The 25,200-nt window shown below is 36.4% G+C and overlaps 2 protein-coding genes and 1 long non-coding RNA gene across 4 annotated transcripts in view; 1 reads left to right on the top strand and 2 right to left on the bottom strand.

The window, feature by feature from the left end:
* LOC104785743 (probable aminotransferase TAT4) overlaps positions 1-2,819 on the bottom strand; it is a 7,615-nt gene extending 4,796 nt beyond the window's left edge. Inside the window, exons 1-6 of one of the 2 annotated variants that reach the window (XM_010511008.2) lie at positions 2,512-2,819; positions 1,957-2,296; positions 1,272-1,490; positions 1,091-1,150; positions 842-997; positions 720-749 (exon numbers count right to left, since the gene is read on the bottom strand). In XM_010511008.2, coding sequence (XP_010509310.1) covers positions 720-749; positions 842-997; positions 1,091-1,150; positions 1,272-1,490; positions 1,957-2,296; positions 2,512-2,762 — 1,056 coding nt within the window. In that variant the 5' untranslated portion in view covers positions 2,763-2,819. Of the gene's footprint in view, positions 1-433; positions 750-841; positions 998-1,090; positions 1,151-1,271; positions 1,491-1,956; positions 2,297-2,511 lie in introns of those variants that run through there. The other variant, XM_010511009.2, reaches the window with a different exon arrangement.
* Positions 4,339-6,262, bottom strand: LOC104785742. Its single transcript, XR_767410.1, has 4 exons — positions 6,203-6,262; positions 4,980-5,056; positions 4,713-4,871; positions 4,339-4,572 (listed from the first exon to the last, which is right to left on the bottom strand). It is a non-coding gene; the product is annotated as an uncharacterized LOC104785742 (long non-coding RNA).
* Positions 19,770-22,107, top strand: LOC104785741 (cystine lyase CORI3-like). Its single transcript, XM_010511007.1, has 7 exons — positions 19,770-20,076; positions 20,264-20,603; positions 20,704-20,922; positions 21,104-21,163; positions 21,267-21,422; positions 21,524-21,617; positions 21,747-22,107. Exons 1-7 carry the CDS (start codon positions 19,826-19,828, stop codon positions 21,896-21,898), a joined length of 1,272 nt encoding a protein of 423 aa, XP_010509309.1. The 5' UTR covers positions 19,770-19,825; the 3' UTR covers positions 21,899-22,107.

The following is a 25,200-nucleotide window of genomic DNA, read 5'->3' as shown; positions in this document are numbered from 1 at the left end:
TTTATTCTTTAAGAGGAAAAAATATTTTTGATGGCATGATCAACAACAAAATTCATTATTTCTTCCTTTTGAACTTTTTTTATGAAGCTCTTGGTTTCAACTTTCAAACTTTCTTTCAAATTCCATGCCATGACACATACATTATACCAACTCCAAGATTTTCTATCAAAAGAAATACAGAGCTGCTAATTGCTGATCACACAAATTCAACATCAAAATGAACAAAACTAAAAATGAAAACTAACAACCAAGAATGTATACAATGCCCGCGGGCCGGACCGTTAACCCGCTGGGTCTTGCGGAGCGGGTCTAGACATATATATTTTGCCCGCGGTCCTAAACGGGCCGGTCCGCAGCGGTCCCAAAAAAAAATGTCCATGGCGGAGCAGGCTAGATGGGCGCGGGCTAGCCCGTTTGACACCTCTAAATCCAACACACAATATTTTTTATTTGATTTTTGTCAATAACATGCATTCAATCGGATTAAAACTGGGTTTTGACACAACAACAAACTCTACTACGAATCACTAGACTGCATGTTTAATCTATAATTTTTATTTGACAAGTGTTCTCAAAAAAAATATTAAAAAAAAAAAATAATAATCTTATATATTCGTCCTATAGAACGAGAGGTTTTCACAATCAGGGTTTTTACCAGGTAAAAGAACGAGGTTTTCTTCCTTAGCAAGTTTCCTACAGAAGTCATGATCGTCTTCAATGTCTACAAAATCCAATGGGTCCAGCTTTGTCTGCGGTATGCCCATCCACGCAAGGAGAAGTTGGTTTTAAACTCAAAAATTAATTAAAAGATGTAAAAATAATATATTAATAGAATTAATACCCATAAGAAAGTGCATGCTTCAGGTTTCATGTAACAGGTGAGGGTTGGTATGTGCTTGAGCTTTGAATATCCAAATTCCACTTTGTCTTTCAGAAAACTCTGCCTCTTATCGAAGAACTCTTGAGGAGTTTTCTCCAAGATGGTAGGAATAGCCGCCTATATTGAATTCATAATGGAATATCGAATTCATAATATTTATTTACAATAATTCTGGAGATTGAACAAATTATAATGAAACGCGATCCGAACCTGGATAACAGTTGGTGGTTTAGAACTAATCTCAAGATATTCTTTAGCAGCTTTTAAGACCTGTACATATAAAAACAAGATAAGGCCAAGAAAATGAACTGAAATGATTTTCTTTTTAACTATTAATCTAATATAGAATTATATATAGGAAAATAATGCATATTGCTGTTTCCGGACCAACCTTGGTGGTTTTGAAGTCACCATTTATATCGTGCAGTGCAAGCCAGCCGGTTCGCCATCCTGGGACTATCCACCCTTTCGATATGGACCCGACAGTAACTACGGGTACTATCGAGGAGAATTTTCCCATTGGAACAAAGGGATTACTCCCGAACACGGTCCATCTATATACTTCATCCGAAATTACCATTATCCCGAGTTCCCGAGCCAATGTTGCCAGCTGTGATTGATTTCAAAAGTAAAGATTTGCATCTTGTTTGCCTTAACTTAAAATCAAGCTACTAAGAGATATCTTGTGACATAAAACACGGATCAACATTTTCTCCAAAACATTATAATATAATAATAAAAATTATTGTTATATATGTTTTAAAAAGTTATTTTGTTTGAAAGCACTAACATAACAATGTAATTTTTTATACTTTATAAGATTAGTTTTATATTTGTACTTCTCAATTAATATAGTAGGATTTATATTTTCAATACTGCAAATCGTAAATGACACAGAAAAATGTGTTTATTTGTTTTTGTGGGTTAAGCTTACAACGTAGGAGAGAGTTTTGATTATAACATTACTTAATTTGAAGAAAAAACGTAAACAAAAACTAGATTTTATGCATGCCTAGTTCATCTAGCCAATCATGTTTCATGTGAACAATTTTCCAAGAGTAAAATTACTTAAATACCTGCTCAAGATGAGCCTTAGTGTAGTAGTTCCCATTGGGGTTATGGGGGTTGATTATAAATATCGCAAACGTGTTCTCGTCTACCATCTCTCTGACGCTGTCGAAATTGATCTCAAAGTCTCTTTCCGGGATGACTTCATACCTTCGAACCTCAAGATGTTTGTAAATAGAGTGGACAATGTCCCATGGAAAGCCAGGCCTCGGAAGCAAGATGTTGGCTGTTGGTTTAGCCAGGATTTTGACCGCAAGCTCGATTGCTTGTTTGCACCCAACAGTCATATATACATCATCTCCCGTTAGCTTGTTATCAAGATCTCGGTTTAAATAATCCGCCACAGCACTGATAAGCATAGAGTTAAGATTCAGAACAGCCAAGGATGCCAATTTCGTTGAACCGATTCTATCTAACTTGACTGGCCATAATGTATTCGGCTTAATTCTCAAATAAGTTAAGGACTAACCTGAACCAATCCAAAAACTAACATATATAGATCTAACCAACAATACTACAAAAATGTGCAAAAAAATCTAAAATAGTTAACATTCTATATTTACCGTTTCGCAACCGAGAGGCCAATACTAGGGGCGTAGGCGTTTCCTTTGCCGCAGAGGACAGCTTGAACGACTGCCTTTTCGGCAGTATGGCTGGTCTCTGCCTCCTCGCTTAGTGGAGGCAAAATAGGCTTTCCTTGAGGGTCGCACATGCCAAAGATTTCAGAAGAGTAAGTACCTAGAGAGACTGCAGCGGCCTTTTCAGCTGCATCGCTGCCACTGAACTGCCAATCAACGTATCCATGGCTAGTCATGTTTCTTATGTTTTATATCTCTTGATAGATTATTTTTTTTGGGTGATTACTCTCATTGCTATTAGTAAGATTATATAGTAGAAGTTTCTACATTTTTCTATTAGAATAAAGCATGAAGTGAAGTAAGTAAAGAAGTAAAGAATTGATGTTAAGAAAGAGATGTGAAGTAACGAATAAAATACTGTGTCTATAATATGAAGTAGTAAAGTGTGATGTGTGTATGATGCGAGGTAAAGAATAAAACATGTGTGTAAAATATGTGAAGAAAGGAATATCTTATGTAAAATATATTTCTTAAGATATGTACTATGGATAAGCTTATGTATTGAGATAACAACAACAAAAAGAAATAATAATGTATCTAGACGTATGTTTGTTTTTAAAAAATATGTTTAGTTCATTATAATTAATAGTATGCCAAATAATTTATTAAACCATAAATTTTAGTAAAATAATAATTTTGTGGTTCTTTAAATGTACCTATTATCATTACAAAATTAATTTGGTGGTCTTAGTCAATTAAAACCTAAAAAAAAAAGAACATAATAAAATAAAACAATGGTTTAAGATTCCAAACTCTCATTAATTAAAGTTAAGTATGGAACAAAACTGAACTCATACAACGTGCATACAGAAATGGTCTAAATTAGATTATAACTAGGGATTAATCCGGGCTATGTCGGATATATATTTAACATCTGATATTTTTATATAGTGACCAATGAAATGCATAGATTTGTAGGTATTTCTATGATCATAATTTTGAATTGGTCCATTTAGCAGCTTTATAATATGACCTATTATGTATTGTAACAATGTTTTCTTCTTTTATGGTATTTTTTTCTCCTTCTCTTGTGTGTTTGAATTTGTGTTTACTACTATTGTTACCAACATTTGCATGAGCATATATACCAAGTCCATTAAGTACTTAATCCAAATAAATTCTGATACCTCCCTATTAATTGTATCTTTTGCATCTCCTCCATCTTCCAATCTCTCTCTTGCAAAAAGCTCGGGATATATATATTACTCATTGACAAATGCCTAAATTTCTAATAAAAAACAACGAAGAACGTTTCTACACAACATTGGCTTTAGACCAGGCCATGCTATATCTGAAACTAATCTTTTCTATACACATAATGCCCATTAAAGTTTTAAGTTTCTGACGGAGTGGCCCTCTTTATGGTAAGTTTCGCCACTGGAAATATACAGTGAGTGATTGAAGCTTGATGCATGAAACTTCACAAAAGTAAAAATGATATGTTCTCAAAGTTGTTCATCAATAGAATAAAAAATAATTCATGGTTTTGGATGTCAATTATCTATGCCATAAACATTGGCCTTAATATTTGATCTCGATTTGTATAATGGATAAACCATTTTGAGAAGGTAAGTGACACCAGTACGTAGTTGAGAACATGAGATTGCATCTCCCATGAGTATGCATCTCCCATGAGTAATCCTTGTTGTAACTACGCTCATGGCTAAAAAAAAAAACAAATTGTTTTATGTAGAAACTCTAGCCTTAAGAGATTATTGATTCAAATTTGGTAATACTTAAAAGAAAAACACATTTAAAATATAAGACTTCTTTTCATATCTCACTGGCTTCAACATATAGATTGCCATCTAACATCTGATATCTTTACTGAGATTATCTAAGCACATAAAAAGGATATTACCAGTTTTACTAAGTTCTCTTCTCCGTTAAGGAAAAACCTTCTTTAGCATATTTGTATTGGTTTTTCTTTATTGTCTTTAGTATGCCAGTAGATCTTCATGGATTTGTTTGGAATCATTGAGATAGCTGAAGAATTAAAACAGTAGAAAAACGTTAAATAATCAATTAAATCACCTAATCATCATTGCTTAAGTAGTTATGTATACGGGTAGAACTGAAAATATTAGGAGAAGAAAAAAAACAAAATAACGATATATCCTCCTTACCTTTGAGGTTATGGTTGCTTTGTCGAGCCTATGGCACAAATTGTAATTTAGGTAATATCCATGCTTCTTATTCATTCCTCAACTAACATGAATAACAAAGCAGCACCGAAAAGGCGTCTTAAATACCCCATTGCCTAACAGTTCAAGGGGATGGGTTCTCTGAAGATTAAATGTTGACAACAAATCATTAAACGAAAACAGAGGAGAGGATACATTAAAACTCCAATTGTCACATGAGATATCAGGATTTTCCGATTGGGTACTTACTTGCACCATTTGTAGCTCAGCCTCAGTCGTTTTTATCTCTAACGACACACATGTGGCCTCAACGTACGCCTGATGTGCTGAGACCAACAACGACCAAAGGTAAAAAGAGTGTACTTACGTTATATGAAACGATACGTTATATGAAACGATAAGACAGGAATCACACGGTTAGTTTAAAGATTTGTATAATTAAACAAACTAGGATCGGATCCACGCTACAGCGCGAATGAATTTTTACAGATATATAAGACTCGTAACACTTACATTTTTATTTTACTATAATGCAATCAATTATAGTTATTTATATATTTGTGAATGAGTTCAAAGAAAATAGAATAAGTTTTGATATAATAAAATAAATAAAACTGAAAAATTTAACAGCAAGAGAAATATATTGTGGATATTATGATCCATAATAGATTGGATACACTATTCACTATACACTATAGTTTGATCTATAGAAGAGTCTCATATTTTTGTAATAAATTTGGATAAAATAAAAATTGAAAAAAAAATTCGAACAATTGTTATTATAAATTTATAATGAGTACTGATAGAATAAAAGTAGTTAAAATATATATATAATTTTAACATTTCTATTATTTTGGTAAAAATAAAAGAAGAATAAAAATAAAAATATTGAACAAAAAACAATTCGAAATGATAACATTATAACACTGAAAAATAAGAATAAAAAATTAATTTTTCATCAATGAAAAATAAGAATAAGAAATTAATTTTTCATCCTACCCTAGTGAAAAACAAAGAAAAAGAGAGAGCTTATTAGCCTACAGAAAAAAGCATTTATATACATAAAAATATTTTGAAACCCCATACGTGAGGAGTAGAGGTAAGATAGGATTGAATACCAAAAATGAAGAAAAACATTTCACCTGTAACAATAAAAACATAAGATGTATTTTTTTCCTTATGACATAAAATTTTTATGTAGAATTACCATCTCACAAACACCAATGCCCGATAAATAAATGGTTCCATTTGACACAACATTTAGTAACCTATACTTTTATTATGAAACGAAATACATGTGACATGGAAAAAAATTATAATAAATTTGGAACTGCCCATGCAACAATAGTAGAGAGGATAATCATGACCTAAGAATTATCAAAGACATAAACTTCCAAATCTAGTAGAAAATTCATTGAAAACTGATTGTATAATAGACTACCAATAACTCACAATCCAAACCGATAAACAACCTGGCAACACAAGTCTTCTAGGGTAAAGCTGAACTCCAAGAAAACGTCATAGCGACGGACTTGTAAAACCCTACACATCACAAGAAACATCTTTCGAGTAACATCTTTCTATTACTCGATTTTTATTGATTCATACAAATATTTTTAATTCATATGTTAGGAAAATAACAAAATTGATAGTAAAGATTTCAATACATTAATAAACATATCATCAATTCTCATTAGTATTTTCTTTTTTTTTTATTATAAAGTTATTTTGTATTTGTATAGCTATATATATATTTAAAATTTAGTTCTAAGATTTTAATATATTTTATTAATTCCAACTAATTAAAATCTCTTATGAATTGAATTTATCATATAAAAATAGACCTAATTCATTTGATAGTGTAGATAAATGATATTATTACTATTTATGTATTTTATTTATAATTACAAAGATAATTATTTAACAAAAGAAATCTTATTTTATAGTTTCGTAAAATTTGTTTTGAAAAAATTCTCGAGTCATAAAATAAAATAATTTTTAATATAGTATTTTGTAGTTAAATTTTAGTTTTTCTAAATAATTAAAAATTCCCTAATTAATAATCATAATTCTGTTGAGGAAATTTCTAAAAATCAAAGCTAATTTTATATACTACATTTTATATACAATTCCAAATTTAATAGCTTAATTTTGATGGTAAAGATTTTAAATTGTTTCCATAAATTTTGGGTAGTAATTATTATTTGAAAACTTTAGAAGATAAAATATACACTAATTAGCAAATTTTGTTAGTTTCCTAAATTAAAGGAACGACCAATATTCTCATAATTAGTTTCCTTTTTTAATTATGATTTCAAATCATTACCCGATGACCAAATCTTAAAGAAGCGGATATTTATGACTCGGATCCGTTTTGTTAATTTCAGGTCATTTTGCCAATTTTGAACCGACCCGAGAATGATTTTGTACTTCTTTTTTACTTATATAGGGATGAAAAAGAGATTTTGCACGAAACAAAAAAGATCTATGATATACCTTCATTTGAATGGCCGAAAGAAGGGTCCTCCACTCGAGTGATTGTGGAATTGAAACAAAAACGTTCTCCTTTGCAAAGAAGGAGAGTTGCAACAACAAAAATTAGATCAAAGTAAAACGGTGATACGATTAAAAAAATTTGGAAACATTCCAAAGATATAATCGATGGAGATGCTATCAAACATCCCATGACTTTGGGCCGCAAAAGAAAATAGTTAGAAATCGTATTGTACACGACTCATAAAAAGCATGGGCGGTTTTCCTCCTCCCATGTCGTCGTTTGAAGACAAAACAGCGTCGACAAAAGTATTATTTTTAAGAACCAAGTATGTATCACGTAGGTTCGTATTTTAAATCTTATCCATATATTCGTGCGTTTAATTATTTAGGACAAACAAACTATTTTGCGTTGACAAATGTAAAACTAATTAAGGTGATTAATTTCATGTAGAGGCACGAGATGCATTATTTCCTTTTGTCCTCGACTCAATTCATACCCTTTTATATATTCCACGTGAAAAATCATGTTCACAGAATAATATTATACACTTTTCGTTGGCAAACATGAGAAGTGGTAGGCAATATATTACTATGTACTAGGATATTTTTTAATATAGTTTTTTTTTTCTTGAGCATATGTTGTTCACTTGTTTGGATGCGGAGTTCTATTTGTGGGATGTAACGTTTCAGACACATCTCAGGTCTACACTCTTAAGAGGACAATAATCTGCACATGAAATATATTTATCTATGTATATGGAAATATATATACTGAATTGAGATGACTATTGAGTATATATCCAAAGTCTTCTTACTTTTTTTTTCGTCGAAAAGTGATTTATATTGATGAAAGGTTATAGTCTGAAACCATTTGTTGCATTAGCCAGGCAGATGGTCTAAAAGTATTCAAAATAGAAAATACAATGAAGACATCCAAATTTTTTTTTTATTTTTATTATTAATGGGCCTTCCCAAAAAATTGGGCAAGGCCTTGTTAGTTTACAATTGGGTAGGTACAAAAAGAGATAACAGAAAAATCGGTCCACTAACGAAAACAAGATCGACTCCTGCTGAATTTAGCTTGACCTGAAGCAGCGGTTTGAACAGTAATTCCGGCGAAAGCGAGATCCACTCCTTTGCGGCAGAGACAATGAAGTAAACCTTTACCAGAAGTTTTTGAAATCTGATGCCGGTTCACACTCCATCGTCTCACCTGACCCGGAACAAATATCCCGGCTTGTTCTAACCGCCGACAGCAGGCTCTGTGGTTTCTGTCCCTTGCCTAGAAACTCAACACACTCAGAGCTATCCCCCGTTTCCATAAGTGGTGACCTTCGTTATCTCAGAGCAAGGACCAAACACTTTGTCCGGAGTCAAACAAAAACGCGGCGATCTCTAACTTACTGATTGCTCAAGCCAAAAACTAAAGATCGGACTCCGCAACCGCCTACTAAGATCCAATGGATCCAATGGATCTAGAACTTACCTCCTAGACGAGCAGCAAGACCCACCAATCCTCCATCGACTTCCACCGCGAACTGCAGCGGTCAATTGAATGTTGAGCTGCAAGAAAAACACCTCCGGGAACCTCCTGCGTCTTCAAACAAGAGGACTCCACCTAGGGTCTCCTCACCATCCAAAAGAATCCACACCACCACAGCCGCATCGAATGGAGGAAACCCTCACCACCGCTGCCGGAGAAGGAAACCTTGCTCACCCCTGCCTTCTTGATAAACTCCAAGACCTACAATTAAGCGCGTCCCAGAAGCTACTCACCTGACGAACCAGATCCCGAAGAAGCAAGCAACCGAACCGACTGGAGATGGGGAGATCTGCATATCCGAAGTCGAGACCACCGGAAACCGATCCCTGAGACACACCTAAAAGGAGATCTCAGCCCCCAACGCTCATCAAAGCCAAAACCAACCAGAGCTACCGACGCTTGACGAGAGGTTCAACTCAGATCCGCCGAAGATAACACCCATATCGGAGCTGTCCTCAAACTCGCGAATCCCAAGGAAACTCCGGCGAACAACCACAAACCTCTTGTCGTAGCCATACGCCAAATCTGCTCTGGTAACCACCTACCTTGAGCCCAGAAACGGACGGAGGACAGCCGCAAACCTCAGGGAATAAGAACGCCGGCGAGAAGCTACTAAAGAGAGGAAGAGAAGCCCTCTCTGGCGCCGGAAGGGCAAGCCGGAGAGGCAAACGGCGATTAGATCTAGGTTTTTTTTTTTAGAGAGAGGGAGAGAGACGCTCTCAAAGACATCCAAATTTTGCCAAAAGATGAACAACAATATCACACGATCTCTTACAAAAGCATATTGAACGAAATTAAATTGTGTTTCCCACCATCTAATGTCTTCAATAATTCCTTCTATGTAGATGTCTTTGTAAGTGTTGTGAAGTATTTTGTGAGTAGTTGACAATCTCCTTTGAAACAAACAGATGAATGTCCTTTTATCCAAGCTTGCTGCATTGCTGCCAATAGTGTTTTTGCTTCAGCTTCTAACGGAGAGGTTGCTGTTCCAAGTTTTTGTGATCCCCAACCCTTTTGAGATGCCATTTTTGTCCCTAACTATCCAACCTCCTATGACCTGATTACTGTATTTGTCAAATACAGCATCGTAGTTACATTTCACTATTGATGCCATTGGTCTCGTCCAAGTTGTCGGATATTGTACTTGATGCGTTAGTTCTGTAGAAGCTGGTGGATTGTGAAGTATCCAATCCTCAACATCACTCTTAGCTCTGTGTGTAAGTACCGTTGGTTGAATTGTAAGGCCTCGAGTGTTTAGTCGAGTAATTGTTGGTAAGGATTTGGACATCATTCGCCAGAGAAAATGTTTTATTTTGGGGAGAATCTTCAGTTTCCAAACTCTGTTTTTAGGGTAACAGAACCGTGTGGGATAGGACCTTGTGTTATTGCCATATCTTGGTTATGCATACCTAACCAATATCCCGATCGTACTGAGTATTCTCCTGATTTATTATAATTCCAAATAAGTCTATCTGGCTTTTCTTGAATGGGAAGATATATAGATTTTAGTGAGTTCTGATCCTGAGGATGGATATGAGTTAATATTTTTTCTTCATTCCAAAAACACTGATTTCCAACTTTAGTTATGAATTCTTTTACCAAGCACGGATCAGAATTTGTACTTCTGATCGGTTTAGGAGGGTTGAATGATGTGACATTGTCAATGTCTAACCGAGTAGTGGCTCCATCTCCAATAATATATCTTGATCCTTGCTTGATAAGTTTTAAACCCTCTAGTATGGAAGCCCAGCCATACGATTGATTAATTCTAGCTTTAGCATCGAGGATTGATTCATCTCTATAATATCTTGCTTTCATTATTTTTGCAAACAGAGAATCTGGATGTTGAATTAAGCGCCAAGCTTGTTTAGCAAGGAGAGCATCATTAAATTTGGATAAGTTTTTGAATCCAAGACCACCTTCTTTCTTTGAATATTGAAGTCTTTGCCAAGCTATCCCTGGGATCCCTCTTTCACTATTGCTTTTTTCCCACCAAAATTTTTGCAGGACTGAATCGATCTCAGAAATAACACCTTGTGGCAGTTTAAAACAAGACATATAGTAAACAGGCATTGCCATGGCAACAGATTTGAGCATTATCTCCTTTCCAGCGGGTGTCAGTCGTCTAGTACTCCAAGATGACGTTCGTTGGCGTACTTTATCAATGATATACTTGAACATCTCTGATTTCTTTCTCCCAAACTGTTCCGGAAGGCCGAGATATTTTCCTACACCACCCTGGTTCGGAATCTCTAGTATGTGTTTGAGTTGATTTTGAGTTATACCATGAACACGTGAGCCAAATGTTATCATTGATTTTGCTGTGTTTATCTTCTGTCCTGAGTAGTACTCATATACCTCAAAAGCTTCCTTTATTGCTTTGCAATTTCTAGCATTCTGATAGACAAATTTTCACCAGGGTATCAATTCCCTATGTATGTAGTACAAAGGGTTATCAATCCAAATGGTTGTCTATTGCTAGCAGGAAGGATATGATCAGTACAATACAAGTCAAGCCAAGCAGATAGGGTTTTGGTTCTAACAATCCTAAAATAAACAAAAGAAAAGAATATAAACAAGAAACCACACGACCTAAGCACTCGATGCAAGCAATCGAGTACATGATCGAGTGGGGTGATCGAGTATGCAAATGAGATATGAACAGCTCGAGGTATTACTCGAAACAGGTTATCGTGTACATGATCGGGTAGGTAGTCAAGTAAGTAAAGAAAATGCAAACAATTAAAATACAAAAGTTCCTAAGGATGGGGGTAATCGAATCCTAAGTGTTCTAGACCAGTACAGATGCCTTACATGCCTCAAGCAATTATTTCCTAGACAATGAACCTCTAAAACCTTATCACCACACTCTCGCACTAGCAACAATCAACCTTGAACACATTACCACACTGTCGCACTAGCAATATGAACAAGCAGGCATTAAGATCGATCCATTATTGTCAGTAGACTCGAACTCATCTATTTTTTTTTTTGAATAAATTTGCAAAAAGAAAAAAAATAAATAAAACAAATAAACTAAAATTTAAAGGATACTTTTGGGACTTCCTCCCAAGTGAGCTTGTTTAAAGTCACTAAGCTTGACTCTTCATGCTCCTTAAGCATGGGGTCCATGTGGAAGAGGTTCTGGAATCCTCTCCATTGTAGCAGGCTGGTTTAACAGATTTTCCAGGTGTTGTCCAGGTTCTAAGGCAAATGTGGTGTTGACCTCTTCAAGATGTTGCACCTTCTTTTGTTTGGTTTTTGTAGAGAAAGCTTGTTCATCAATGGTTGGCCTCTTAATCCCTTTCTTCACATCAAACTCCATCTTGAAATGCTCACCATGCTCTATCTTGATCTTGCCTTGCTTCACCTCGACCACAGCACCAACTGTTGCCAAGAATGGTCTCCCTAGAATCAGTGAATCATCTGGTTTCTTGTCCATATCCAGGATCATGAAGTCAGTAGGCACTTCCAATCTTCCAATCCTGACAGGCAGATTTTCCAGGATACCAATCGGATGTCTCATTGTTCTATCAGACAGAACCAAATACAATTTACTTGGTTTAAAATCAGTGAATCCCATCTTGTTGGCAACCGACAGCGGCATGATGCTAACTGAAGCTCCAAGGTCACACTAACAGTTCTTGAAGATCTGAAGTCCTATCGAACACGGCAAAGTGAAAGAGCCAGGGTTTTCAAATTTTTCCTCAATCCGCAAATCAGGATCCAAGCATACTCCACTTCTCAGAATCTCAAAACCAATCTCCTTGACAGCTTTCTTAACCTCATTTTCCAATCGAGCTGCTTCCATGGCAGCTTCTTTCTGAAGCTCGTGTGGGGGCAAAAGCTTAGGTGGTGGAGCTTTACGCTTAGCCATTCGCTCTGCAAGCGCCTCCAGCTGGATGTCAAGTGCAGCATTGAACCTTTCCTCTAATTCCCCTTCCTTTGTTGCAGGTGGTTGAGGCTGATCTATCTTTTCAACATCTACTCGATGCATCATCCGAGCAACACCATCGTGTAGGTCATCGGGTTCCAAATTCGGGTTGTTCTTCAGTTTCTGATTCTTGAACCATTGCTCGATCATCAACTCGATCAGTCTCCTCGGGTGAAGGCTCGGGTTCATACTCATATATATAATACTTAGTCTCATTTTTCATTGGGTGTTCCACATCCTCCCCATCTTGATCATCACTGTCTCCAGTGAGGTAATCCTCATAGTCATCATGAAGGAAGATGGCTTGAGCAGTTGCATAATCCTTGGGGTTTTGAACAGCCTTACCTGGGAGTTGGTTGATCTTGGGAGCTGGTTGGTTGTTGTGGTGACCTTCCAGGTATCGAACCTTTGTGTTGAGCGATTCGTACTTGGCATTGAGATCATTGTATCCTGAGTCGATCTTGTTGCTCATCTCTGTGAACCGTTTCGCGATGTCCATAGATGCTGTAGCCTGATTCTGAATCATTTGCTGAATGAGACCGCGTAATTCAGCTTCTTGTGATTGGTTTGGTGTACCTTTTGGTTGTTGGAATCCAGGTGGTTGGTTGTAGGTTCCTGAGTACTGTTTCTTAGGTGCATAGCCTTGGCTCTATTGGACAAAAGGCTTCTGTTGGACCTGGTTCCCTTGAATTGCAGATGGGCAAGTTTGGTCCTGAGGATTTGCAACATTCGGGTTTCGATAAGACAGATTCGGATTCGGCTTGAAGTTGTTGTACCCTCTATTGTAACCTCCTTGGTTGTTGATGTAGTTGACATCCTCTAGCTGCATAGTCTCTCCATCTTGTTGTAGAAACTGTTCTTCCTCTGATATAGCATGAACATGCTTCTGCTGGTTGAGGAGCTGATCGAGTTTGTCATTGAGGGCTTTCATGTCCCTCTTGTACTTGGCATCTTCCTCTCCTGTAGATCGCACAGAGCGATCATATTCTTCATTGTAGTTGCCATCAAATTGAGCTAAGTTCTCAACTAGGTCCCAACCTTCATCAACATCCTTGTTGAGGAAGTTACCATGACTTGCGGTGTCCAGCAACATCCGTATCTTGGGAACCACTCCTCTGTAAAGTGTGCTCAGCAATGAAGCATTACTGAAGCCGTGATGTGGACATCGAGTAGTGTATCCCTTGAAACGTACCCAAGCTTCATTGAACGTTTCATTGTTCTTCAGAACAAAGCCGGAAATGTCATTTCGCAGCCTTGCGGTCTGGAGTTGGAGAAGAATTTTGCTAGGAATGCCTTCTTGCACGCTTCCCAAGTGGTGATGGATTCCTTAGGGAGCGATTTCTCCCAGATGTGTGCTTTATCTCCTAAAGAAAATGGGAAAAGCCTGAGCTTGAATCCATCTTCACTAACTCCATTGATCTTCGTGAGGCTACAGAGCCTATCAAATTCATCCAGATGATCCAATGGGTCCTCCATTGGCACTCCATGAAACTTATTGCTCTGTATCATCTGGATGAGACTACTCTTGATCTCAAAATTGTTGTTCTGCATAGCTGGTGGCACAATGCCATTCTTTTGAGTGTGAGTAGATGGAGCATCTCCTGCTCCTATATTGGTCCTTGCTTGAGGAGCTGGTGGACCGTTCTGATTATTCATCGTCTCCTCAATAGTTGCTGGTTCCGGTTGAACTTGTTGTTGTCTGAGTAGCCGAGGTCTGTCGATGTTTTCGATGAAAGGACTCAGGTTCTAGCTACCTCTGAATCGTGTTTGCATGCACAGGTAGGTATCCGAGGGTGTACACGAGGATCAACTCAATCCAGGTGATCGAGTGACGGTTCGGGTGGGTGCTCGGGTTTGTACCTGAGATTCAAAACAAACAATGCGAAAGCAAACAAGTCAGTTTCCGAACCAAATAAAAACAAACGAACTTGATCTAGCAAGTATTGAAATCCTAAACGTAGCAAAATGAAAGCAACCAAATGGCAACGGCGCCAAATTGATAGACAGGTTTTCACCCAGGGTATCAATTCCCTATGCAGTTGTAGTACAAAGGGTTATCAATACAAATGGTTGTCTATTGCTAGCAGGAAGGATATGATCAGTACAATACAAGTCAAGCCAAGCAGATAGGATATTGGTTCTAACAATCCTAAAATAAACAAAAGAAAAGAATATAAACAAGAAACCACACGACCTAAGCACTCGATGCAAGCAATAGAGTACAGGATCGAGTGGGGTGATCGAGTATGCAAATGAGATATGAACAGCTCGAGGTATTACTCGATATAGGTTATCGTGTATCTGATCGGGTTGGTAGTCGAGTAAGTAAAAAAAATGCAAACAATTAAAATACGAAAGTTCCTAAGGATTGGAGTAATCGAATCCTAAGTGTTCTAGACCAGTACAGATGTCTTACATGTCTCAAGCAATTATTTCCTAGACAATGAACCTCTAAAACCTTGTCACCACACTTTCGCACTAGCAACAATCAACCTTGAACACATTACCACACTGTCGCACTAGCAATATGAACAAGCAGGCATTAAGATCGATTCATTATTGTCAGTAGACTCGAACTCATCTCATTTCTTACTCAGAGTCAAGTAAACCTCTAGCATTAGCTAAAGCAAGCATTTTATCTACTCCTTTCGGCCTGTAGCATTGGTAAACGCCCTAGATCTAATCTCAACCTCTCGGTCTGTTGACAGCATTAAGAACACCAACCTAGAAGGAAATCTATCAATCATTTACAATCAACTAAGGCATCCTAACCGATCAAGAACACAAAATCATCTATCCCATCCCTAGAAACTTTACTACACTACTCGGACATAGAAACGAATAACAAAGCAACAGAAATGAAGGAAAATGACATTGTATTAAAAGATAGAGTATATTAGAAGGAGTACAAGATAGAAATCTAAGAAAACTACAAAATAAAAATGCAAAACGAAAAGAAAATGTTTGAGTCGCTCAGTTCTCTCACAGAAGCTCTCGCTCTCTGGTTTGAGGGTCTGCGGCGTGCTTGTTTGTGAGCTAGGGTAAGAGGGGGTTTATATATGGAAACCGTTTGACCTAGCTTCCCATACTTGCCCGATGGTCTACTCGATGGGGTACACGAGGGTGAAGTCGGGTTACTCCTCGGGTGGATCTTTGGGTTGCTCTTCATGCTCTTGAATCCTCCTCGATCGTGTTGGGGTTCGGACTTGTTCTTGCAGCTCGATGGCTCCTTCAGGTACATGCTCGATTTATCCTTGTTTTTCCCCATTTTTGGCTCTTTAGGACCTGTTTTCATCCAAAATATGCAAATGCAGAAATGCAACACCCTAAATGCTCTAAAAGTGAATTCTTACAGTTAATGACCTAAAAATGCTAAGTTAGAAGTATGAACAATGCAAAATATGGACAAAAATAGATGCTAAAAACATATAAAAAGGAGAGTTATCACATTCGCTTGACAAAAGAAAAGAGAATCATCTGCAAATTGGAGATAAGTAATTGCAAGTACTCCATTTCCAATTTTCACACCCTTTATATCTCCATCTTTCACTCTAGTTTTTATAAGATGACTCATAATGTCTGCACAGAGAATAAATAGATAAGGGGATAGAGGATCCCCTTGTCTAATTCCTCTCTCTGGTGCAATCATGCTTTGGGGTGAACCATTTATCAAAACCGTGTAACTAACTGACTTCACTGTTGCCATTGTCCATGATATCCATTTATCATTAAAACCAAATAATCGCATTGCAACCTCTAACAAATTTCATTCGACTCTGTCATAAGCCTTTAAAACATCCGTTTTAATGGCCATGTAGTTCTGCGACACACGTTTCCTAACTTTGAGTGAGTGCATTACCTCGTGTGCTATCACCCTTATGAACTTGTTAAGATTCATCTTGGATGGTAGAAATATGATTTCGAGAATATCTTGTTTTGGTACTTGCATGAAAGTAGGCTGTATTACGGTCACCTAAGGTTAGCCATTGGTTTCGACTTTTATTTTTCCAATAGAATTCCTCATCTCTGTATGCAAGTCTGAGTTCTCTCTGTAATAATGGAATCTGACTCCTCTCATTGCGGTTTAGGCTTTCCATAGCTCTATTTAAAGCAGTCTGGAAGTGATTAATTCTTCTTGCTGCATTTAAATTTGAGCTGTGTTTCTTCTTGGCCATTGCTAGACGACATCGAGTAATTTGGTCACTGATAGAATAACAAGCTTGTGATTTGCAAGAATCCCATCCTTGTTCCACTACTTGTTCAAAGTCCTCAATGTGTGTCAAACGTTTATCAAAACGAAAGGGCTTGTGAGTACCCATTTTCAAAGGCTCGAAGTTAATTAGTATTGGTTTGTGATCAGATCCGTTGAACTCCAAGAACTCTGCCTCTGCAGCAGGGAAGGTTGCAGACCACTGAGAGTTTATCAGTACTCTATCTAAATAACATTTTATTGTATAGTTTCTTCGTTCACCAACCCATGAAAACCGATCACCTTTGTGTTTTAGATCAGACAGATTGCAAGATGAAAGCATATTCTTGAATCTCCTAAACGTCCAATCTTTCCTTAATGGTCCCCCTATCTTTTCATGATTACCTAATATTTCATTGAAATCACCAGCAAGAATCCATGGACCATGTCTTGTTTCACTTAAACTTTCCAAATGATCCCAAAAGAAATGTCTCCGTTTTGGAACCGGATCACCATACACACCAGAAAAATAGAAACTAGTATTATTAAAGTCAATGTGTACATCGATAATTCTTTCATCCTGATAAAAAGAGGATAAAGAAACATCATCTGCCCACATGATTGCTAAACCTCCACTCCTTCTTTGAGGGGGTTCAGTTATTACATTATTAAATCCTAATATAGAAGCAAAGTCACACACAACTGAACAACTATTTAGAGTTTCACATAAAAACAACAAATGTGTTTTTAAAATACGACATAGATGCTTAAGTCGAGATTGTGTCAGTGGCACACAGATGCCTTGACAGTTCTAGGAGACGACTCTCATGGAGGATATGGGGGTACCGGGCCCCCCGCGCCTCCGTCCAATGCTGTGCCACTGCAGGATCCTGCAGACTCTACCCTCCCCTTCTTTTTGATCTGACTCAGGACCATCAGATCTTTTGCTTCCTCACATTGTTGGTAGTAGTACTCCATTTCATTACGAGATCTTTTTGTATTATACATACCTCTCTTTTCTGCAGAGTTGTTATCGAATGGATGTTGCGTCTCCTGGTCCTTGTTCCTTGCATACTTGGTAAACAGGTAACGAAGTCTCTCTGCTGTTAATTCATTGTCTTCGAATACACTTGGAACTGAAGAATCATCTGATTCTGTGATGATGAATTCACGATTTGTTGTTGGTTTCCCCACATCTATTTGTTGTTGGTTTCCCCACACCTGGTATCTCACCATCCGGTTCAATCGTTTGTAGAGTGTTTGTGTCAGAGTCTTGATCGCCAGGGTTGTCATTATCCGGATTCTCGTCGTCATTTGGATCATAGCCATCATCACCATCATGCGCATCGTCATCTGGATTGTCATCAAAAAAAAAAAGAGGACACTCTTTGGCGTCATGTTGTAAAGACCCGCATTGTGAACAGAAATTGCGTAGTCTCTCGTACTTGAACTTCAGAATGTTGTTCTCATCCCCACCAAATAGGTAGTTCCTTTGGAACCGCAGTGGCATATCAATATTCCAGTTGACACAAATCCTTACAAACTCAACCAGATTGGCATTTTCATCAAAGTCAACATTAGCCACATCTCCTATCTGATTGCCGATGTAGTTGACCATGGCAGAGTTAAGATATTGAATCGGGATTCCCCGCACTTGTATCCAAAACGGGATGATCTTCATAGCAGCCTCGGAGATGTTTGGATAACAGCGATGTGTTGTGAGCATCCAATCATTGAAGGCCCATGGACCACGTCGGAGAACCAAGTTAAGAGCCTCTTCCGTCTTGAAGATGAACAGAGCCTTCCCATTCCCCAATATTCTTCCGCGGCAAGCATCAGGTAGACCCTATATTCGTGGCATTTTGCTAACCACTGCTTGGAGATTTTGTTACTTCGGATTCACAACAGACACAATTAAGGGGAATTGGTTGTCATTGATTGCTCTCTCAGATAATTTGGGCGGTAGTGCGACTGGGGCATCATTAATTTCCAAATCAAGGGTTTGGAGAGAATTACGGATGTAGTCACTCATTGTGGAACCAGAGGATAGTGTTTGTGAAAGACAGACAAGAAAAGTAGTTTGATGATGGTTAATGGTTGTGATCCAAAGTCTTCTTACATAGAGACTTAAAGATACTTATCAATAATGAAAATTTTAGACTAACCTTTTTGTCTATTTTTCGGCAAGACTATAAAACTCTCAATTATTTCACTCTCTAACTATAGATCTTTTGTTGTATCCAATGTAGTCTTCGAAAACTCATAATATATATGTCATCAACTGATTTCAAGAAAATATTCATTAATTCCTTATTATCATTATCTTTGTTATTTTTAGGAACTTTTAAACATCAAAGTATGTTGTCAGAGTTGTGATACCAAATCAAAAATCATAAGTTTCTAACTTGAAAGAAAGAAAAATTAATCTCTTTTCACTTCCAACATGTGGAATTTTGAACACAAAGCACCGGAACTAACCCGAGGAGTCGGAACTGTCCATGGGGTGAAGATGCATCTGAATTTTTTTCTATTATGGATTATAGTCCTGATCCAGAGTTGTATGCATAATTTGATCTACGTGCACAGTGTACTTATCACCTTGATCGAAGGAAACCCACGTTCCAACGTGTAGAGACTCAAGATAAATTATTTACTATTCTAATGATATTAATTTACTCGTACGACTACAAAAACAATATCTGTGATCGATCAACTTGATCGAAGTTTCCCACGTTTTAACACGTTTACAAATTTATTTTCTCTAAATTGATATGAATACTCAGCACGTGAATATCAAGTATATATATTTAAAACATTAAAATGTCGAAGCTTTTACTATATAATCTCACTCGTAGCGATGAGAGTAATCACCAAAAACAAAAATAAAAACAAAAAAGTACTAAATCAAAATCAAAACGGTAGACACTAGAAATATGGCGAACGATAGATCCGTCGACTGGAAGTTTAGTGGTAGTGAAGCAGCCAAAGAGGCTTCAGCTGCCTCGTTAGGCACTTACTCCTCTAAACTCTTTGCTCTGTGTGACCCTCTTGGAAAACCCATTTTGCCCCCTCGAAGCAAATCTGCCGAGACTAGCCATACCGCTGAGAAGGCTGTTGTTGAAGCCGTCCTTTGCGGTACTGGAAACGCCTATGCTCCAAGTCTTGGCCTTCCCGTGGCTAGAAGGTAATAGATACATTATTTCGTTGATCATTTTAGACAATTTTTTTTTAATTACATCGAAATTAGTTCCCGCAATATGATCTAGTCCCATATGACACTTCTAGTTTCACTCTAACTCTAAATTATATGAATATATCTTTGTATGTTTTCTATATATGACACATTATATTTTTGCTTCCGTTATTATCAGTGCCGTGGCAGAGTATCTTAATCGAGATCTACCGAAGAAACTGACAGCAGATGACGTGTTTATGACCGTTGGAGGCAAACAAGCCATCGAGCTTACAGTCGATATCTTAGCTAAACCAAAAGCCAACGTTTTGCTTCCAAAGCCGGGCTTCCCATGGGACGTGGTCCGCACCATCTACAAGAATCTTGAGGTTCGAAAATATGATTTCATCCCCGAACAGAACTATGAGATCGACTTTGACAGCGTCCGTGCGCTTGTGGACGAGAACACATTTGCGATATTTATTATTAACCCACACAATCCTAATGGGAACACGTACTCAGAAGTTCATCTCAAGAAGGTATTTTATAGATACTCTAATTAGCAATATACTGTACAAGTATTCACACATACCTTATGATATACCTAATCTTTTATTGTGTGTACCTATTGAATCTTAGTTGGCTGAGTTGGCTCGGGAACTAAGGATAATGGTGGTTTCTGACGAAGTTTTTAGATGGACTGTGTTTGGGAGTAATCCCTTTGTTCCCATGGGGAAATTCTCGTCTATCGTACCAGTGGTTACACTCGGTTCTATATCGAAGGGATGGATTGTACCAGGATGGCGAACCGGCTGGGTCGCGCTGCACGATCTAGATGGTGTCTTTAAGTGCACCAAGGTCCGATCCACTTTTCCTAATTAGTCTTTAAACATATACACTACTCTATAATTTAACCATGGTATTAACAAGTATAAGTAAAAAGAACATACTCTATAATTTAATATAATATATTTGATATTGAGAGTTGAAAATGTGCACACGTAGGTTTTCTTGGCCTAATCTTGCTATATATGGACAGGTCTTAACTGCTGCTAAGCAATTTCTGGTGATAAATTCTAAACCACCAACTGTTATCCAGGTATTGGATTTTCTTATTTTGGAAGCATATTGTAACCGGGTTTATTTATTTATTATTATTATTTTTTTTGATGAGGTAATTTTTATGACTTTTTATCATGTAGGCAGCTCTTCCCACCATCTTGGAGAATACTCCTGAAGAGTTCTTTCATAAGAGGCAGAAATTTCTGAAAGAGAAAGCTGATTTTGCATATTCTAAGCTCAAAGAGATACCAACCCTAACATGCTACTTGAAACCTGAAGCTTGCACCTTCTTATGGGTATTCTAATATTACTACATTTCCTAAATATTTCTTGACCTCTTATTACTATTATTTGGAAATTAACAATCTTAATGTACATGTTTCTTTACTTCTCCCAGACCGAGCTGAACTTGTCAAGATTTGCGGACATTAAAGATGATGAAGAATTCTGTGAAAAGCTTGCTACTGAAGAAAACCTTGTCCTTTTACCAGGTATTGATTAATTTCTCATTACCTATGATCAGGTTTAACGGTTAATTTAGCAAATAAGACAATTTTAGCATAATTAAGATTGCTTTAGGGATTTAAGAACATATATGTTACCATGTTGGATTGCTTTAGGGATTGCTTTTGGTCTGAAGAACTGGGCGAGGCATTCTATCGACATGGAGATTTCGACATTGGAGGATGCACTTGGAAGATTGAAGAGCTTCTGTGAACGCCACTCCATTATAATTGAAGTTCCACTCAAAGATGTCAATGGTGTCAAGTAAAGGGTCAATATGATATTTGCTGCCGAAGTCTTTTTTACATTTGCTATAATAATAAATGGGTGTTTTATTGATCTGAGATAAAATCATGAACACTTTCGTATTTGTAACCAATAAAATTGGTGTGATGTTTTCTCATTGTTTCCAATATCTCGATGTATTTCTACTTTTTGAAAAAAAAAAACTAATAATAAATTCTAGTTTCTTCTGTTCATTTGATATATATGGATTAATTGGTGTTTAACAGCCACTGGACTTACATGATTACATCTCTCAAGTATATCAACGTAGATGGGTCGTGTCGTGTAAATCAAAAGCATGTTGAATCGAATCGGATTCAGACTGAATATAATATGCAGTAGATCTTTTGTTTCAACATAATAATAAACTATACAAAAAAAAAAGAGGATCATTAATTTCCTAAAGCTGTCTCGGTTCAAAATCTTATTGGACTGAATAGCCAAGAGCACTTCCTAACACGAACAAATTGGCGTAGACCATATCTCGTTTTCTTATTAGTCATCTTTTGTCGTATCTTACAAGTTGAAAGTGAAAAATAAAGATAAGCTTAAAATTCCGGAGAATGAAAATTCAGTTTAACAACAAATGTCCAAAAAGACAAAAAAAAAAAAAAAAATCATTACAATTATTAAATCAAATATTCTGGATCTAAAAATTTACAACTATATATATATACTAGCAATTGACCCGCGCTACGCGCAGTAGTTAGATTAAAGTGTATTCCGGGTTTTGTTATGTATATTATTTATTTGGTTATGTAAATTCATCTTTACATTTGTTTTTGTATTTGATTTTAGTTGCTTATGTTATTTTGTTGGTTATTTTTTATAAAAATAGGTTTTGTAATAAGTATAATTTAGTTTCCTGTTTATTTTTCTAAAACTGAGATCATCTTGTGTGTTTTTAATGCTTTTTAAAAAATTATAATTAAAAGTTAACATTGTGTAGTTGAAGTTGTTAGTTGCGATTAATTTAATATTATTTATCATTTTGTGGTTGGATTGTTATTTAATATTTTCATATGTATTTTGTAAACTATTGGACTAGTTTTTTTTGTCAATGTTTTAGTGTTTGGAGTGAAAAAGATTGTGGATTTTATTAAGAAAAATACATAAAATCAATAACTTACATTTCTCTTTTTTGGGCTATTTTTCTTTGTTTCAGTCGGGCCCATTTTCTCTGTAACGCTTATAATGTGTTGGTCTATTGGGTCATTATTTGTATGTTATTGAGTTGGAAATGGATTTGTTCTTTTTCAAAATTTGATGTCCTCGTGAACGGATAGGAGAAGAGCAATGTTTGCGATCTAGAGGACAGTATGAGTATTGAACTTATTTATTTGATGCTCGCAATCATTTTTTCAGTCATCCCTTTCGTAATCGTTTTCCCTTGAATATTCATTTTTTCTTGGGATTTGCGTATTTGGTTGATTCCCGCTCACTTCGCATCTGTAGAGGATATTTGGTTATCCCCCTGTTTATTTCGTTAAAGGTAAATGTGAATTCGGTTGCAAATTTTTTTATATGATAATGTGATGGCTTCCTTAGATTTCCTAATTAAGTTGTGAGTTGTTTTTGTGTTCTTAGTTGTAATTTTTTTTCTGTTTGTCCTCTGAGTGATTTTTTCGATTCGATGTGATTGTGTTTTGGGAAAAATTAATTTTCTTGTTTATCTTGCTGTAATTTTATAAAGTCCGGGTTGTTTTTTGTTGGCTCGGTTTTCTTTTTCATATAATTTAGTGTTACGGTTATCTGATTGTGGCATTTGTATTTCTGAATCTCTATAGTTTATTAAAGGTGTGTTTATCTCTTTGTTTCTTTGTCTTTGGTGATTGATTTGTGAAGTGCTGCCAGTGGTTGGTGTGAAGCGTATTGAAAAAGGGGAATCTGTTAGCTTAAAACGGGAGTTGCTTCTTTTGACTTCAAAGTCGGACACAATATTTATTGCCCCATCACGTAGCGAGTTTTCGAATTTTGAAAGGTGGACCACATTGATCGACCCTTGATGGACACAACTCTAGAGAAAAACTTCAAATTAGATAGAGTTGTAAAAAACGAATGAATGAAAAGTCTAGTTAAGATGGAAACAACCTTCTCATCAATGAGCAGGACATCGACGCTTACTACTTAAAATGAACCAATCCGATCCGATCCGATCCGAAAATCCAAACTCATGAGTTGGCCTCCTTTTTTGACATTGCGATCAGGCCAGTGACGAAGAATTCTTCCAACGATCTGTTGGTGAAAACGCCCATCATTGTGATTTTTGAATGAAAACGACAGGGGAATCCATGTTAGTGAGGAGAAATTAATTAAAGAGACGAAGAAAAATATATGAAGCATGAAACTGGAGGAGAAGACATTATATAGGACTTACACCAATTAAAGATAGAGTAGTGGGTCTTGAATTGAAAGAGCGAGCATTGAACGGGTTGAATTACAGTAATAGAGAAAAACATTACAATGGAGATGGAAGAGAGGGAATACAGTGAAAGGGTGTGGAGGAGTGGAGAACATTTTGAAAAATAACCATTAGGTGAACCAGGATGAAAGAATGAGAAGGACAGGGACGCTTCAGGTCCACAACAGACGATGGTGCTGTGGAGTATCATGGAGAGGGGTTTTATTCCGCCGGCCAAAAATATATGGCTTAGTGGATAATGTGGCAAAATTGGGAAAATGAATTGGGCTTTTACAGAAATGTGATAGAAATAAATAGTAACTGCTTAATGGATAATGTCAAAAATATGGGCTTAATTTAAAAATATGGGCTTAAAAAGGTATGCTGGGGTGGCAATACCAGAAGTGAGGAAACTGCACTTTATATATATACTAGAATATGACCCGTGCTAGAGCACGGGTTGAAATTCTTTCTTTTTGTTTGTTTGGTATCATATATGTGATTATTTTATTTGTTTTAAAATATTTTTTAGATGGAACACTATACCATGAAATCATATATTGAATATGACTTATGAAAATAACATCTATTTTGTAAGATATATTCTTTTATATCTAGATTTTGACCTACCAAAAAACATTATTCCAAACTTAAATTTAATCCGAGAAATCATATTTTTGAAATTTTAATCCGTGCTATAGCAAGAAACCATATTCTTTTGAAATTTTTTTCATATTATAGTGACATATTATTGACCCGTACTATAATAAATCAAATTAGAGTGTTTATAATTTTTAACTTTTTGATCTATCATATATTTATGATATTCTTAAAAATATCAAATTAAACTATTTTTAAAGATTCCAAACTAAATTATTTTAAAA

This window comes from Camelina sativa, chromosome 5, assembly GCF_000633955.1.
Source record: "Camelina sativa cultivar DH55 chromosome 5, Cs, whole genome shotgun sequence".
NCBI lineage: Eukaryota > Viridiplantae > Streptophyta > Magnoliopsida > Brassicales > Brassicaceae > Camelina > Camelina sativa.
This window is presented reverse-complemented; position numbering and strand designations above follow the sequence as displayed.

Bases quoted from the DNA above. Each gene is read 5' to 3' on its own strand.
- LOC104785741 (XM_010511007.1), top strand. From the start codon at position 19,826: ATGGCGAACGATAGATCCGTCGACTGGAAGTTTAGTGGTAGTGAAGCA. The intron at 20,604-20,703 runs GTATTTTATAGA...ATTGAATCTTAG, and splicing joins CAGAAGTTCATCTCAAGAAG to TTGGCTGAGTTGGCTCGGGA. The intron at 21,618-21,746 runs GTATTGATTAAT...GGATTGCTTTAG, and splicing joins AAACCTTGTCCTTTTACCAG to GGATTGCTTTTGGTCTGAAG.